The 18,159-nt window shown below is 44.3% G+C and overlaps 1 protein-coding gene across 7 annotated transcripts in view; it reads left to right on the top strand.

Annotated features, from left to right (window-relative positions):
• The window catches only part of DOCK10 (dedicator of cytokinesis 10), a 691,954-nt gene that overhangs the window by 544,439 nt on the left and 129,356 nt on the right, over window positions 1-18,159 (top strand). For 6 of the 7 annotated variants that reach the window (XM_063916012.1, XM_063916009.1, XM_063916014.1 and 3 more), the window contains exons 34-35: window positions 1,063-1,174; window positions 1,511-1,629. In XM_063916012.1, the coding sequence (XP_063772082.1) occupies window positions 1,063-1,174; window positions 1,511-1,629 (231 nt within the window). The remainder of the gene's footprint in view (window positions 1-1,062; window positions 1,175-1,510; window positions 1,630-18,159) is intronic. The other variant, XM_063916010.1, reaches the window with a different exon arrangement.

Here is an 18,159-nt window from a genome sequence, read left to right as displayed (position 1 = left end):
TATGGTACATGCGTTACTAGGGTTGCAATCTATGCTGAAAAGAAACCACATAATCCTAATATGTTTTATCACCACCATCTTCATTACCAGCCCCATTCATTTATTTTCAAAACCACCTAGCACTGCTAAAAGGGACTCCCAGTAATTCCCCTATCAGGCATGCAGCTAAATCTTGAACGTGCATCAACCCGGGATTACTGCATGTGCGAAAGGACACAACCCGGGAGTAAGTCCCGGGTCCCCGACCCTGCTCTCGACAAGGATCACGGAGCTGAGACCGGGGAATTTGCCGGCTACTAGACCTGCAGTTTGCAGAGTTGGCTGAAGTGTCTGGGCAGCTGTAAACTTACTCCTGCTTGCAGAGTGTTTGGGAAGCAGAGGCGGCACAGGGGAGTTTTGCACAGATGCTGGTCCTTGATCTTGATTCTTAGCCTGTTTCCAATGAGTGAAGCTGTGATGTTAAAGAAAACATTGCAAGTACAGAAGAACAGTCGCTCTGATGCTTTGTTAGAAGTGTAATTGTGTGTGTACACGGACAGTCACATTAGGTCAGGCTGTCTGGACTGTCATATTGCCTAACCACATTTGACCCAGTTTTCTCTTCTCACCTTTGCTATAGTAATAAAGGTTACTTCAAGTGTAAATTAAACATGAACACATTTTCCCTCTTGTGGAATAAAGGGACATCTATATTTAATTGACTTTGGCACCTTTTTTTCTCTCTCTCTCTTAATCTATTAAATAATACAACATGTATACAAATACACGCTTTAACACACTCTGAATCCAAGAGGATGCTCACTCCATGTATTTCTATTGCATTACTAAACTTCTAGATTAGTCTCGTTGTTCTAGACTCATACATAATAAATCCAGAAAATGCTGTATGAATATGAATAAGACTTTCCTTTTCTGCTTCCATTCTTTTTTATTTATTTATTTATGTTTAGCTTACTAGAACACGGGCTAAGTAAACCAATTAATTTAAATAATTGAAAACCAGCAACATTACCAGATATACAGTATGTCAGTATAAATGTATTATTTTTTTTTTAAAAACAGGGTTCCCGGGATGACTTGAGCACAGTCACCGCCTCACAGAGTCAGTCCGCAATAAAACACGGTGCATCTGCTGATACCTCATTTTCTAAAGACGTATTGAATTCCATAGCAGGTAAAATCTCAGTATGTGAGGGGGAAATCCCAATTTATTTACAGCTTAAACGCAGCAGTTCAACAGGTAATTTAATACAAGGGATGTGGGCTGTTTGCTGCCAGGTTCAGTAAAAAATGAATTAACAAAACTGATTATGTATTGAGAAGTATTGATACAGAACAGTTTCGAAAAACAATTGCATTATGGTTCAGAGCTCTGCAATTTTGAATTGATGTATATTTCTATTTCATTATCAAATGCATCCATTACCTTGCAGTTGATGTGTATGATTTCCTCATGTGTACAGTATACGTGTCTGTGCTGTCCTCTCATCTCATCACTTTACTCCTGCAGCCTTCTCATCCATTGCCATCACTGCAGGAAACAATGCTGATTCCAGGGCGTCACTGGCCAGCCTCGAATCCATTCCAAGTGCCAATGAGAAAAGTGAGAAAAGTGAGAACTGTGAAAAGGTATACAATGACGTGCACTTTATCATTTCCCTTACGGGTTTTCTAGATACCATTAAGGTTTTGCTTTAAAAAGATGTTGTTTATATTGCAGAGCACCTGATTTTGTTTTATTTAAGTTTAGTAAAATGCAGATACTATAGTTGGCATATCCATTTTGTACCCTTCGTATTGGAAGGAATCCCGTCCCAGGGTGCAAAGAGGTATCCATATGGATGCCTCCTCCAGCCAATGCTACCACTAGAAATGGTGGGGCCAAGTACAAACAGAAAAGCACGATCCCCAACCTTCCCTCCCCTCTGACACCCTACCCTATCCTACATCATCATCATACCCTTGTCTCTTTCATGGGAAGAAGTAAGGTATCAATGCAAAATTGGATTAAACCCCCATCAGGCACCTAGACTAGATAATGGTATGGGGTACTTCACAACTCCATCCCTGCAAAAATGTCTATCTATCTATCTATCTATCTATCTATCTATCTATCTATCTATCTATCTATCTATCATATTGCCTGTAAACAGCGCTCCAAGATGAAAGAACATGGAACATTCAGACCTGACAATGCAGAGACAGCGAACACAGGCTGAAGCCCGGTGCTGCAAGGTACGATACCCTCTGCCTGATTGACAGGCAGAGGCAGACATGGGGCGTGTTGACAGCATTTTCGGGGCGTGGTCTGGACAACGCAGCCGTGTCCAGACTGTTTGCAGGGCAGGCCACGTAGGCTGCGTGATGTCACATGCAGCCGCTGCAGTCAAAAACATGGTGGGTAGCTGCCTGCCTTTGCAGCGATGCTGTGTAGGCAGGGAGTTACTCAACAAGTGCAAAAGCATCGCCACTGTGCGATGCTTTCGCACGTCTGCAGGGGGGTTAGGGCCTGTACTGGGCGTCCCCCCGCATGTCTGAGATTTTTATCGTAGATGTGCGTTTTTTCGCCCATAGTGAGAACAGGACTAAAAAAATAAGTTACAACCAGTGTCAGCTCCTACCTGCTTTCTCGAGGGGGCTGCTGACACCTTCCGCTGCTTTGCCTGCTCCTCCTGCTGCTCTACCCACATATCCCACAGCTCAGCCGCCACCTCCCATGGCTCAGCCTGGGGAGTAGGGAAGCAAAAATAATACAGACTTGCACATGTGCACTGGCTTCTGAGGATACATCGGTGCATCTGGCTATGTGTACAGGGACCGCCGACACAGCTGGGTGGGACAGCATATCGAGAAGCCAATCAGTAAGTGTGTATACAGTACTTACCTGGATAAGCCACTCTGTCAGTGCAACCTCGGTCCACTGACATGTCATCGTAGTGTGTACCCAGCTTATCACTAGCTTACTACTCTCAGTTGCCAAGCAACTTACTTAATCAGAATCGTAATCAGACTCAGCTTTGTTGGCCAAGTATACACAAATATACAAGAAATTCAATTCCGTTATTCCACATCTCCCCAAAAAGACACAGAAAAAAGAAAAAAAAAACACCTCAAACATATATACATAATTAAGATTCAATATAGTCTATAAGTAGAGATGTGCACCAGAAATTTTTTGTGTTTTGGTTTTGGATTTGGTTCCGCGGCTGTGTTTTGGATTCGGACGCGTTTTGGTAAAACCTCCCTGAAAATTTTTTGTCGGATTCAGGAGTGTTTTGGATTCGGGTGTTTTTTTTAAAAAAACCCCTCAAAAACAGCTTAAATCATAGAATTTTGGGGTAATTTTGATCCTATAGTATTATTAACCTCAATAACCACAATTTCCACTCATTTCCAGTCTATTCTGAACACCTCACAATATTTTTAGTCCTAAAATTTGCACCGAGGTCGCTGGATGACAAAGCAAAGCGACCCAAGAGGGCGGCACAAACACCTGGCCCATCTAGAAGTGGCACTGCAGTGTCAGACAGGATGGCACTTAAAAAAATTGTCCCCAAACAGCACATGATGCAAAGAAAAGAGAAAAAGAGGTGCACTGTGGTCGCTGGACGGCTAAGCTAAGCGACACAAACAGCTCAATATCACTGGAATTATTCATTCTAATCAATGGTATCATTGGTCCAAATCACTGGTAGAAAATTACAAAATCACTGGAATTATTCGTTCTAATCAATGGTATTATTGGTCCAAAACACTGGAAGAAAATGACAAAATCACTGGAATTATTCGTTCTAATCAATGGTATTATTGGTCCAAATCACTGGAAGAAAATGACAAAATCACTGGAATTATTCGTTCTAATCAATGGTATTATTGGTCCAAATCACTGGAAGAAAATGACAAAATCACTGGAATTATTCGTTCTAATCAATGGTATTATTGGTCCAAATCACTGGAAGAAAATGACAAAATCACTGGAATTATTCGTAAACATTTGTAGAAAGTCGCTGCTTTCTGATTACAGAAATGCTCAGATATTCCTGCGAATCCACAATCCCTTCCCAGAGGAAAAAGAAATTGAGAAACCGTTGTTTGAGAACGTTTGTTCTCTTTCCCTTACAAAGGAACAAACCACTTTCCAAGAAGACTGACGTTTTTGGGATTATGGAGACATAATGTTTTTGAATATAAATCCTAAAGCAGGTGGTGTATTAGAGCAAAAGAGTGCAAGAGACCAGCCATGCAGTTTCTGAAATATTATGACAAAATGTTACTGTATTTCATAAGCACTCATTCCTAACTCTGCTAAGTACTGTTTGGTTTACTGTATCTGGCTTCCATGAGGTAGTTGTCCATTATTTCAGCTTCCATTGACCTTTTTTGAAAGCAGTAAAAGTTATCGATTCTTTTTTTTTTTTTTTTCCCTATTTTTAATTTTCTCCTGCATAGCCTAGTAAAATGTTGCAATGTTAAGTATTGACTTGTGCCTTCTGGGGCTCCACTTCTTCACCAAACCCAGCCAAATCTCATCCTAACCCTCTGTTCCACGTTCTCTATGTACCCCATCTGTGTCACCCATGTCTGTCTACCCCTCCCCTTTAGATTGTAAACTCTCACGAGCAGGGTCCTCTTCCCTCATGTGCTTATCCTTTGTCTTACTTTAATAATCTTCAACTGTACCACATCCAGCAGTCTTCTGCCACCTGATACTTATTCCAGTGTCATCTGCTGATGTAACTATGTGTATTTACCCTATACTTGTCCTATACTGTCATCAACTGTAAGTTGCTGTTTTCCTGTTTGATTATTTATGTACTCTGTAATTGGGCGCTGCGGAACCCCTTTGGCGCCATATAAAAAAAGGATAATAATAATAATAATAATAATAATAATATAGGGTGTATAATCACCATGTGTATCTCACACATCGCTCAGTACAGATTACAGGATGTATAATCACCAGGTGTATAACACACATCGCACAGTACAGTATATAGGGTGTATAATCCCCAGGTGTATCTCACACATCGCTCAGTACAGATTACAGGATGTATAATCAGTAATCACCAGGTGTATAACACACGTCGCACAGTACAGTATATAGGGTGTATAATCCCCAGGTGTATCTCACACATCGCTCAGTACAGATTACAGGATGTATAATCAGTAATCACCAGGTGTATAACACACGTCGCACAGTACAGTATATAGGGTGTATAATCCCCAGGTGTATCTCACACATCGCTCAGTACAGATTACAGGATGTATAATCAGTAATCACCAGGTGTATAACACACGTCGCACAGTACAGTATATAGGGTGTATAATCCCCAGGTGTATCTCACACATCGCTCAGTACAGATTACAGGATGTATAATCAGTAATCACCAGGTGTATAACACACGTCGCACAGTACAGTATATAGGGTGTATAATCCCCAGGTGTATCTCACACATCGCTCAGTACAGATTACAGGATGTATAATCAGTAATCACCAGGTGTATAACACACGTCGCACAGTACAGTATACATACTGGTCACTCACAACAATGCAGCAGATATTGAGCACTGATCAGGATACTAGAAGTGACACAGAGCTGCAAGATACAGCAATGGCCTACTGTACTGTACTATATATGCAGAGGCGTAACTAGGGTTTTTGGAGCCCAGGGCAAGATCAATAATGGCGCCCCCCCCCCCCCCAAAAAAAAGGAAAAAAGGAAAGTGTGTGCGCACGCCACCGGTGTCGCTGTATATAAAGATGTCAGGGTATGTATGTATAGATAGATGTAGGTGCAGTGGTTGAAGTGCAACCACTACCTCTATGTCTGTCTGTTTTTACCCAGTTTTGTTCTATTACTGTTGTTCTAATTGTAAAGCGCAACGGAATATGCTGCGCTATATAAGATACTGTTAATAAATAATAAATAAATAAATAAATGTTTAAAGGGAGAATGAAAAAGTGAAAGTTGCAATTATGCGCGTGCGCTCTGGAAAAGGGGGTGTGGTCACTCAAAAGGAGGCGTGTCCTTCAGTGTAGTAGGACCCCTTATACTATCTAGTACTGGTGCCCCTTTCACATTATAGCACACAGTATGAGCCGAAATTCACATTATAGCACACGGTATGAGCTGAAACTCACATTATAGCACACGGTATGAGCCGAAATTCACATAGCACATGTTATGAGCCGAAATTCACATTATAGAGTGAGGGGATCCTACCCCCTTAATTAACAAAGCCTGTGGGGCACTGTGGTGAGGGGAGCCTTCCCCCTTAATTAACTAATCCTGCAGGGCACTGTGCTGAGGGGAGCCTACCCCCTTATTTGACTAATTGCAGAGTTTAGCAGTGGAAGGGTTGCAGCAATTTCTCACCCCAAGCTGCGGCGCTTCTGCCACCTCTGACACTCCACGTCTTCGGCGCCACCCGGGATGCAGAGCACCGCACCGGGGATGCACCATTTTCAGTGTGGTCTGCTGTGCTCCGAAGGGGGATCTTCTCTCCTGCTGGAGCAGCTCTTCCCCCTGACGTGTCTTCTCCCTCATGCAGCTCTTCCCCGCTCTCCGAATCCTTGGTACCTGCCTGCAGTAATCTTCTGTAGTGCTGGCTTCCCGGATAGCTCCCCTGCCTCATTGCTGGCTGTGTTGTCCGGCTACCCGCTGTGACTTCGGATGATCCTCTCTTCCTGTCGCTGCATGTCGGCCTGGGATTCCCCGTCAGTATTCCCCTTGCACCTTCTCGAGGCTTATGGCCCGGGTACCGCTGCTGCAGCAACGCCGCCTGAGGAGCACCAACTTACCGCCGGGGTCGCCCCTGCTCCCTAATCCGAACTGTGTTCTGGTTTAGGGTGTCACAAATGGATGACACCTCATTCCCGCGACCAGCAGTCACTAGAGCGGGCGCCGCTGATGGCGCTCCGCGGCCACCTGCACAGGTCAGCACTGACAGTTATGCCTCGACAGGGACTGAGGGAGGCAGGGGAGGCTGTTTTGCACTGCCCGCTCAACACGTCATTTGATGTGAGAGATGTGGCGGCGGGCGGCAGCTGAGGATCGCAGGGGTGACGTGCGGCAATAGTAGCGGGGGCGAGTGGGCATGATACCCTGGCCGCCGCCGGCACCCCCTTCTGCCGGGCCTGCCAAGGCGCCCAGGCCACGTGCCCTACTCGACCCCCTTCAATTACGCCTTTGCCCCCCCATATACTACAGCAACCAGCCCCCCTTCCTCATACACCCAACACCTCCTCCATGCACTACAGCAACCAGCCCCCCTTCCTCATACTCTCCAACACCTCCTCCATGCACTACAGCACCCAGTCCCCCTTCTTCATACACCCCAACACCCCCCTCACACAACAGCACCCAACCCCCCTTCCTCATACACTCCAACCCCTCCTCATACACTTCTACACCCAGCCCCCTTTCCTCATACACCCCAACCCCCAGCACCCCCTCTCATACACTACAACCCCCAACATCCCCCTCTTATAAACAATAGAACCCAGCTCCCCTTCCTCATACACCCCAACCCCCAGCACCCCCTCTCATACACTACAACCCCCAACATCCCCCTCATATACTACAGCACCCAGCCTTTCCTTCCTCATACACCCCAACACCCAGACAGCCCCCCTCATACACTGCAACACCCCGCAAGTCCCCCCTTATACACTACAGACACCTCTCTCATACACTCCAAGCCCCCCATATACTACAGCCCCCAGTCCTCTTTGCTCATACACACACACCCACCCCACCCCTTATACAGTACACTGTAACACTCAGACACCTCCTCATACTCTACCACCTCGTACATCCCACCCCCATCATGTTCACTTAATTTACCGGCTGTTTCTAAACAAAGATGTGGGGACCTTGTGGCTGCAGGAAGCTTTCTGCTCCAGTCTCCGCTGCCCGGCTGCCGTGTGTGTCAGAGGGTTGGGGGGAGGAGCCTCCAGCAGAAGTAAGTAGGCCAGTAGGGTCATACACTTTATCATGTGCCCCTGCTAGCGTTCAGCGTGTGTCCTCGGCGCCCGCTCACCTCAGCATGTATCCTCGGCGCCCACTCAGCATGTGTCCCCGCGATCTTCAGCAGTGTGATTCCCGCTCACTGCGATCTGCAGCGTTTGTCACTCACCACTGCTCAGCAGCCCCGATCTGGCACCAGCGGAATCCACTATGCGGGAGTGCCAGCTGCCAGACTCCAATTAAACATAGCCTGGGATGCCTCCGGACGCTCAGCCCACCCACTGATCTTGCCTGCTGTTCTTCCCCACCCCATCCTTTTCCTATTGGTCCGGCGGTGATGTGGGTGTACATTCCCACATCATTGTGGGCGCAACTGTCCCCAGCTGCCCTTTGACAGTCCGGAGCAGAGGTGGGGCGGGATGTACGTACAGCGGCTGACACTGCACCATATAAACTGCCCTTGCCGGTAGCGCCCCCTTCTGCGAATCCTGCTACGGCGCCCAGGGCATGTGCCCTGCTCGCCCTGCCCAAGATACGCCTCTGTATATATGTATACTGCTGGTCACCAAAATGCTGCACTGTCCTACTATATACTGCTCACAACAATGCAGCACATATATGGAATGGACACAGAGCTGCAAGATACATCAATGGCCTACTGTACTGTACAACTATATACTGTTGGTCATCAAAATGAAGCACACTGAGCACAGATATTTGCAGCACACTGAGCACAGATATGGAGCTTTTCAGGCAGAGAACGTAGACATTTGCAGCACACTGAGCACAGATATTTGCAGCACACTGAGCATAGATATGGAGCGTTTTCAGGCAGAGAACGTAGATATTTTCAGCACACTGAGCACAGATATTTGCAGCACACTGAGCACAGATATGGAGCGTTTTCAGGCAGAGAACGTAGATATTTGCAGCACACTGAGCACAGATATTTGCAGCACACTGAGCACAGATATTTTCAGCACACTGAGCACAGATATGGAGCTTTTCAGGCAGAGAACGTAGCCATGTCCTCTCCGTTCAATCTCCAATGCACGAGTGAAAATGGCGGCGACGCGCGGCTCTTTATATAGAATGCGAATCTCGCGAGAATCCGACAGCGGGATGATGACGTTCGGGCGCGTTCGGGTTAACCGAGCAAGGCGGGAAGATCCGAGGCTGCCTTGGAACCGTTTAAAATAGGTGAAGTTCAGGGGGGTTCGGATCTCGGAGAACCGAACCCGCTCATCTCTATCTATAACCCTAATAAAATCTACCTATCTCAGTTATTTCAACAACGTAATAGCCAGGGGGAAGAAATTAACTGCAGAACTCTGCAAGCTAGCAATGAACAGGTAGGTATGAGAGCATCAGGAGGGTTCTCAACGTTCAGAATATGCAGCAGTACGCCCTATTACTCCTGGGGTCAGAGTGCATCACTTTCTATGTAGTTTAAAAAATAAATTTGTCAGATTGTGGTGTGCTCCTTAGGCAGTCGGCATTCCTTACTACCATACCTCTTGTACCCCTCTTGTGCTGCTGCAAATTAGTAGAGATGTGTGCAGAGTCTCCTGTTTTGGTTTTGGTTCTAATTTCATCATCGTGTTTTGTTTTTTGTGTTTGTTATGCAAATCACCCTCAAGATTTTTGGTTCAGGATTCAGATTTAAACTTTGTGCTTTGAATTTTTTGAAAATAGATAAAAACCAGCTAAAATCATGAAATGTTTGCATGTAAAACCCAAAATTTGGCTTTAAAATGTGAAATCCGAACCACATGAAGACTTCACTCCAAATTTTTAATAATCACTCCCTTAGGTGTCAATCCAATTAGATGTGAGGGGTGAAAGTTGCTGTTACCGTGACATTTCGACTGTGGCAATGGCATCGCCCAATTTCTGCCCTATGAGGCTCTATGCAGTTTTAAATGAGTTTGAGCCGATATAAGTGCAGGTGTTGCCACGCTGACTCCCAGCTGTGTGAAATTTGCACTTACCATCTCTCCCCGCTGCCTCAGGCAGTCAGGCTCCTCGGTGCTGGCAGATCCCGGGCAGGGCGGCGGGCAGCCAATGCGGAAGAAGAGGGACTGTTGCAGCGGCGCCACTACCAATTACATAGCGCTGCTGTGGCTCCAGTCCCCCTCCCTCCTCCTCCTCTGGGTCCTCCCCTGACGCTGCTCCGTCCTTTTCTCTTCTCCTCCGGCGGCGCACACAGCACAGGCAGCTTGTAATGAGTCAATTTGACTCATTACAAGCCGCTGACATAGTTGCTGGCCGTGTGCCCTCAAGGCGACTGCGCTGTGTGCCAGGCACACCTGGCACACACGTAGTTACGGCTCTGACACACAGAAACCTAGCGCCTGATCTAGAATGGCAACAATAGACCTACTTTGAAATGCAGTGCTGAATGTCAGTTCTATCCTGGGTTAATCTGACTCTGGGTGCACCACTAATATGACAACATCAAGGGAATCTACCCTCTATTGTCTATTTTGGTTCCTATATTTGATTTTGTACCATGATCTACAGATCGGTGCGGTATTACCAGCTTTCTTAGATATCCACAACTCGTTATCAGCTGGTGAGTATGGATAGTCACGCTTTTGGAGTCAAGGTTAATTTGAAATTATGAGGCACCTCCTCCATCTCACATGGATGATACCATAGAATAAAAGATATCCATCAATGAGTAGAAAAACAGTGTATGGAGGTATTGTGTACAACTTAATTGTGTGCAATTAATCACCGGCAGTGTTCACATAAAGGTTTCCCTTCACCATTTATCATGAGACCAAATTAGGAATGTGTCCCGATAAGCACTAGTTCACATATGTGTGGCGTGCAAAAAAGTAGAGTGCTGGAAGTTACCCATATAACATAAACAGTCACAGTGGACAAGGGCATATTAAACCGTGATCCTCCCAAGAAACCTATCAGCCATTAAACTTAAGCTGCCGGGACGAGGTGATACACGGTGGTACATTCGTATAGGAAGATCCTTACAAATTTAAAAACTGCTTTTCTAAAGGACATTTTCATCCACGTGGGATAAGCAGGTCTCTGGACTTTTTTCCTATGCCCTTTGGGGCGAGCATTGAATTACATTTATGAGCATCGGCACACTGATATGACCATTTGTGAAAGACAATAGATTGTCATTATCATCACATTGTTGTGTTCATCAGTTTTTGATAAGAGAAAGCGTGCTATTTTCTTTGGATGAAATTTTATTATTTTATGAATATGTTTTATATATCTTAAATGTACAAATAAATCCAGAATCAGTCTGACCATTTCTCTCTGACACTCTCTTCTTTACTCCTGGTGCGCCAAGGTTTTTTCCTATTCATTGATTCAGTCCACACTAGTAAGGGTACTAGTTTACCTATCGGCTGCACCACTTTTACTAATCAAATTACCTGGCCATCACGGCCCTTTTTCAACTATACTCCATATTTTTCTCTATTTTTTCTCTGTCTTTTCACACCATTTTCCTCCCAATCTTTTCCAAATTAATGTCTTTTTAAACCAAAAGGGGTTGCGCAGATAGTATCTGTCCTTATAGATTCATCAATATACCCTATACTCTATCAGCTGCACCCAGAAAAAATAACACACTACAGGAAAATGCTCATTCTAAGACAAGAAAGGATGGGCAAACTAAAGGATATTTTTAGTGAAGAAGAGCAATCACTAAAATCATTGGAACCAACCACTCAAATGGACAATGTGTGTTCACTTTTTTTCAGATATGAGAAATTACTCATATCTGAGATAAAACAATGGTGGGACGCCACCACTTTGACCAAATATCTGGAAGCAAAACTAATCCCAAGAGGGTTACGAATAAAAAAGGAGGCATCGTTTGTTACAGATGATGACTCATTTGAAACACAATGGAACCAAATATTGGACAACTGCTCCTATAAATTAATGGAGTTAATCATAAAAGACAGACATAGGACTATAAAGAAAATCGAAAAGGAGATAAAAGAAGTACAGGATAAACTATTACCGATTCAACATTTAGAGGAATACAAGAACTTGGAGGAATTAACACAGAAGCACCTGAATACCATAGAGGATGAGGTTATACAAATAAAACAGAAAAAGTATAGGAGAGATGTTCAGGACCGTAGAGAAGGATACAGGTCCACAGAAAAAGTACCGAAAAAGAAGAACCCGCAGATGTCAAGAACTTGGAATCAGGGAAGGGCTTACATGGAGGACAAAGATATCTCACAAAGAGGACGTTATAATCAAAGAGTCCAGGATGAAGGAAGAGAGAGGATAAACTCCTACTCAAGAAATGCTCCCAGAAGATTTGAGAGGAGTCGGAACAGAAACGGAAATAATTATGAGGAGAAGTGGGATAGACAACACTCAAGAACGAGAGGGCGTCAATATTGGAATGAATGGGAAAACAGAGGTGGATATAGAAGGGATAGAACAAGATCAGGCTATAAATTCCAGAGGAATAAAGGAAAAAGAACTAATTATCAACAACATCTCACCAGGGCATTAGAGGGCTATCGGAAAGGAGTGAACGACGCAAAAAAAGAAAGCGCAGCCACAAGGAAAGAACTCCTTTCGAATATAGAAAGATACACCAAAGGAAAAGAAAAAGAAAACGATGTTACAAAAAGAAGAGAAGAACAAGATGAATATGGAAGTGCAGATGAACATATGGACCATTTTTTAGGACTGGCGCAACAGGACGTCTCCTTAAAGAAAATAGATTGGAGAATGAATCCAACGCAAAAAAGAAAACTAAGACAAAACGAGGAAGAAGAGGAGGAATTCTCACAAGGAGCAAGACCAAAAATACGGAAGTAAAAACAGAAGGAATACACAACATCAGTAAAGTGGTATTAACAAAGGAACAAGAAAGAGTACTAAGTAAAGGGCTGAAATATGCCCCAAGAAAGAATCTCAACAAATTTGAGACATATATAAGCCTCCATAAATTTATACGTAAATTGACTCTGAAAAAACATTACTTGGGAATAAAAACAATTAAGGATAAAGAGAAAAGAGTCAATATATCAACACACAAGCCTAAGGAAAAAATCAAAGTTCTATCCAAGCCACCAAAAAGGCCCTTTTGTGGAAACATTTCAACGAATGGTGGAAAAGGGAATAGAGGAGATGAGTACTAAAAATACACAGTACAACTTGTCCAAGCAGGAATCCGAAGCATTGAAGGAACTAGAAGCCAATAAAGAGATCTGTATTAAGCCGGCTGACAAAGGAGGAGCCCTTGTGGTGATGGATAGGTCACAATATGTGAAGGAAGCAACCAGAATATTACAGGACACCACAACCTATGAACGATTAGCCAAAGACCCCGTAAAAGAATATAAGTTGGAAATTGAGGAGTTATTAAAAGAGGCACTCCTTATAGGAATCCTGGATAAGAAAGAGTTTGACTATACAAACATGGAACATCCAACACTGCCGGTGTTTTACATCTTGCCGAAGATACATAAAAATAAAATGAATCCACCAGGCAGGCCAATAGTGGCAGGAATAAATTCCCTAACATGTAATCTGTCAGAATATATCGATGGATTCCTTCAACCAATAGTAGCCAAACAAAAGAGCTACTTGAGAGATTCAATGGATGTTTTACGCATCTTGAATGATTTTGAATGGAAAGAAGGGTATATTTTGGTGACTTGCGATATCACTTCCCTCTGCAGTGTGATCGGACATACAGCAGGATGTGAATACGTGGAAAAGATCCTATGTGAGGACAGTGACATACATCACCGCCAAATAAATTTTCTAATGGCGGCAATAAAGTTTATACTAAACCACAATTACTTCTGGTTCGAAGGAGAGTATTACAGACAAGTCCGTGGAACCGCGATGGGCACTAAATTTGCACCGGGGTATGCGAATTTGTTCGTAGCGGAGTGGGAGAACCAGAATATATGGAACTCAAATCCAATGCTGGAGAAGATAAGGCTATGGAAAAGATTCATAGACGATGTCCTATTCGTCTGGTCCGGCAGTGAAGAGGAGTTGGGAAACTTCATTGAATATATGAATCAGAATGACCTCAACCTGTACTTCACTGTAAATCACAATAAAGATAAGATCGTCTTTTTGGATCTGGAGATCTATGTGGAAGGAAATACACTTGAAACACGGACACATATCAAAGAGGTAGATTGCAACACCTACATCGAAAAGACAAGTGCCCACCATCCAAACTGGCTTCGGAATATCCCAAAAGAACAATTCAAGCGGTTGAAAAGAAACTGCTCGAAAATAGAAGAGTACGAGAAGCAAGCACAGGAAATGAAGAATAGATTTACTGAAAAGGGCTACGATGAAATGAGCCTCAGAAATGATTATGAAGAAGTTCGGAATTTGGAACGGAATACCCTTATGATCCCAAAAGAGTTAAAGAAGGGAAATATGGAAAAAATGAAGAATGAAATAACCTTCATCACCCAGTACAGTTCACAATCGAAGAAAATGGAGGGAATTTTAAACAAGTATTGGCCCATTCTATTAAAGGATGAAAAATTGTGTGAAATTCTTCCAAGGAAACCTAAGGTGATTTATAAGAAAGCGAGAAGTATTAAATCATCACTAGTGAAAAGTGCCCTTCCACTGGAAGCAAAGATAGAAGAAAGTATTAACCCTACCTGGTTACAAAAGGGAAGAAGAACAAAGGGGTTTTACCATTGTTTAAGATGTCAGAATTGTAGGAGTACTAACCATACTAGCACCAAGAACATTCTAACCTTTTGCTCCAAGTCCAATAGGAAAGAATTCAAAATAGAAGAAGAGATAACGTGTGACACAAAAGGAGTAGTGTACCTCTTAGAGTGTCCGTGTGGATTACAGTACGTAGGGCGAACCATCAGGCCCTTAAAGAATCGTATTTCAGAGCACATTAGAAATATTAGAAACAAAATGGAAACCCACAGCATCCCAATACACTTTGCACATCATCACAATAGTGATCCCACATGTCTAACGTTCATTGGTATAAAGAAAATTAAAAACAACTGGAGAGGCGGGGATGTAGTGGCCCAAATATCAAAGGAGGAAGCGAAATGGATCTATCAAATGGACACCATGGGGTAAATTTACTAAGGTCCCGATTTTGACCGAGATGCCGTTTTTTCATCAAAGTGTCATCTCGGTAATTTACTAAACTCAAATCACGGCAGTGATGAGGGCATTCGTAATATTTGGAAGTCCTAGGAAAAAATCACGAATGAATACACCATCGGTCAAAACGCGGCTGTTTAAGTATGAATCTCGGTCATTTACTAAGAAGTGCAAAGCCAAAAAAAACAAAACACTGCCGTGAAAAATTACAACTCGTAAAAAAGTGCTTTAAAAAAACAGACCTGCTTTTTTTTATCCGTGATTGGATAGGCATGCACGGATCCATGAGATCCGTGCATGTATATCAGTGGGAAGGGGTGGGAAAGTGATTATTTTCTCAAAAAAAATTGCGTGGGGTCCCCCCTCCTAAGCATAACCAGCCTCGGGCTCTTTGAGCCGATCCTGGTTGCAGAAATATGGGAAAAAAATTGACAGGGGTTCCCCCATATTTAAGCAACCAGCATCGGGCTCTGCGCCTGGTCCTGGTTCCAAAAATACGGGGGACAAAAAGAGTAGGGGTCCCCCGTATTTTTGAAACCAGCACCGGGCTCCACTAGCTGGACAGATAATGCCACAGCCGGGGGTCACTTTTATATAGTGCCCTGCGGCCGTGGCATCAAATATCCAACTAGTCACCCCTGGCCGGGGTACCCTGGGGGAGTGGGGACCCCTTCAATCAAAGGGTCCCCCCCCCAGCCACCCAAGGGCCAGGGGTGAAGCCCGAGGCTGTCCCCCCCATCCAATTGGCTGCGGATGGGGGGCTGATAGCCTTTTGTGAAAATGAAAAGATATTGTTTTTAGTAGCAGTACTACAAGTCCCAGCAAGCCTCCCCCGCATGCTGGTACTTGGAGAACCACAAGTACCAGCATGCGGCGGAAAAACGGGCCCGCTGGTACCTGTAGTACTACTACTAAAAAAATACCCAAAAAAAGACAAGACACACACACCGTGAAAGTAAAGATTTATTACATACATCCACACAAACACACATACATACTTACCTTATGTTCACACGCAGGTCGGTCCTCTTCTCCAGTAGAATCCAAGGGGTACCTGTTGAATAAATTCTACTCACCAGATCCAGGGTCCCAGGGTCCTCGGGGCAACCATTTGTAATCCAGGTACTTGAATAAAATAACAAAACGGATACCCGAGCCACGAACTGAAAGGGGCCCCATGTTTTCACATGGGACTCCTTTCCCCGAATGCCAGAAACCCACTCTGACTTCTGTCTAAGTGGGTTTCTTCAGCCAATCAGGGAGCGCCACGTTGTAGCACTCTCCTGATCGGCTGTGTGCTCCTGTACTGAGTGACAGGCGGCACACGGCAGTGTTACAATGTAGCGCCTATGCGCTCCATTGTAACCAATGGTGGGAACTTTCTGCCCTGCGGTTGACCTAAAGTGACGTCACCGCTGAGCAGAAAGTTCCCACCATTGGTTACAATGGAGCGCATAGGCGCTACATTGTAACACTGCCGTGTGCCGCCTGTCACTCAGTACAGGAGCACACAGCCGATCAGGAGAGTGCTACAACGTGGCGCTCCCTGATTGGCTGAAGAAACCCACTTAGACAGAAGTCAGAGTGGGTTTCTGGCATTCGGGGAAAGGAGTCCCATGTGAAAACATGGGGCCCCTTTCAGTTCGTGGCTCGGGTATCCGTTTTGTTATTTTATTCAAGTACCTGGATTACAAATGGTTGCCCCGAGGACCCTGGGACCCTGGATCTGGTGAGTAGAATTTATTCAACAGGTACCCCTTGGATTCTACTGGAGAAGAGGACCGACCTGCGTGTGAACATAAGGTAAGTATGTATGTATGTTTGTGTGGATGTATGTAATAAATCTTCACTTTCACGGTGTGTGTGTCTTGTCTTTTTTTGGGTATTTTTTTAGTAGTAGTACTACAGGTACCAGCGGGCCCGTTTTTCCGCCGCATGCTGGTACTTGTGGTTCTCCAAGTACCAGCATGCTGGGGAGGCTTGCTGGGACTTGTAGTACTGCTACTAAAAACAATATCTTTTCATTTTCACAAAAGGCTATCAGCCCCCCATCCGCAGCCAATTGGATGGGGGGGACAGCCTCGGGCTTCACCCCTGGCCCTTGGGTGGCTGGGGGGGGGGGACACCTTGATTGAAGGGGTCCCCACTCCCCCAGGGTACCTCGGCCAGGGGTGACTAGTTGGATTTTTGATGCCACGGCCGCAGGGCACTATATAAAAGTGACCCCTGGCTGTGGCATTATCTGTCCAGCTAGTGGAGCCCGGTGCTGGTTTTAAAAATACGGGGGACCCCTACTCTTTTTGTCCCCCGTATTTTTGGAACCAGGACCAGGCGCAGAGCCCGATGCTGGTTGCTTAAATATGGGGGAACCCCTGTCATTTTTTCCCCCATATTTCTGCAACCAGGATCGGCTCAAAGAGCCCGAGGCTGGTTATGCTTAGGAGGGGGGACCTTACGCAATTTTTTATTTGATTTTACACTGTTTCATTTAAAAAAAAATAAAAAAAAGAACCCCAGCACGGATCACACAGATCCGGCCGAGATTCATTTTTAAAAAGTCGGCAGTGTTTTGCTAATCACTGCCGTAAAAAAAAAAAAAAAAAACATGAATGACATCGACATCGGAACAAAAGAAAAACCCGAATACGACAGCTTAGTAAATTAGTCGTAATAAATTCAAAAAGTTGCAGTTTTACACTTTCGATGTCATTCGTGATTGAACTTTGACCTGAAACGGGAAAATACGAATCTTAGTAAATTTACCCCCATCACTCCAAAAGGTCTAAACATCGACTTTGATTTAGCAAGTTTCCTGGAATGACATCCTGTCCAGATGACCGATTTAAGCCACATTACATTTCAAACGAGCATGGTTCCCCCCCTATACAAATTAAAGGGGAGAACCCCCCCCCCCCTCTCTCTTCCCTCTTACTTCCATCTTTTCTCTTTACCCTGTTCTTTATTGGTCAGACGTTTCTTCTAAACACTAGATAACAACAAACTCTTGATTTAATCATGATAGTTGCATAATTCTTATACAATTAATTTTTTATAATTATATATA

Source organism: Pseudophryne corroboree, chromosome 4 (genome assembly GCF_028390025.1).
Source record: "Pseudophryne corroboree isolate aPseCor3 chromosome 4, aPseCor3.hap2, whole genome shotgun sequence".
Taxonomy (NCBI): Eukaryota; Metazoa; Chordata; class Amphibia; order Anura; family Myobatrachidae; genus Pseudophryne; species Pseudophryne corroboree.
Note: the sequence above shows the minus strand (reverse complement) of the source record. Positions and strands in the feature narration are given on the sequence as shown.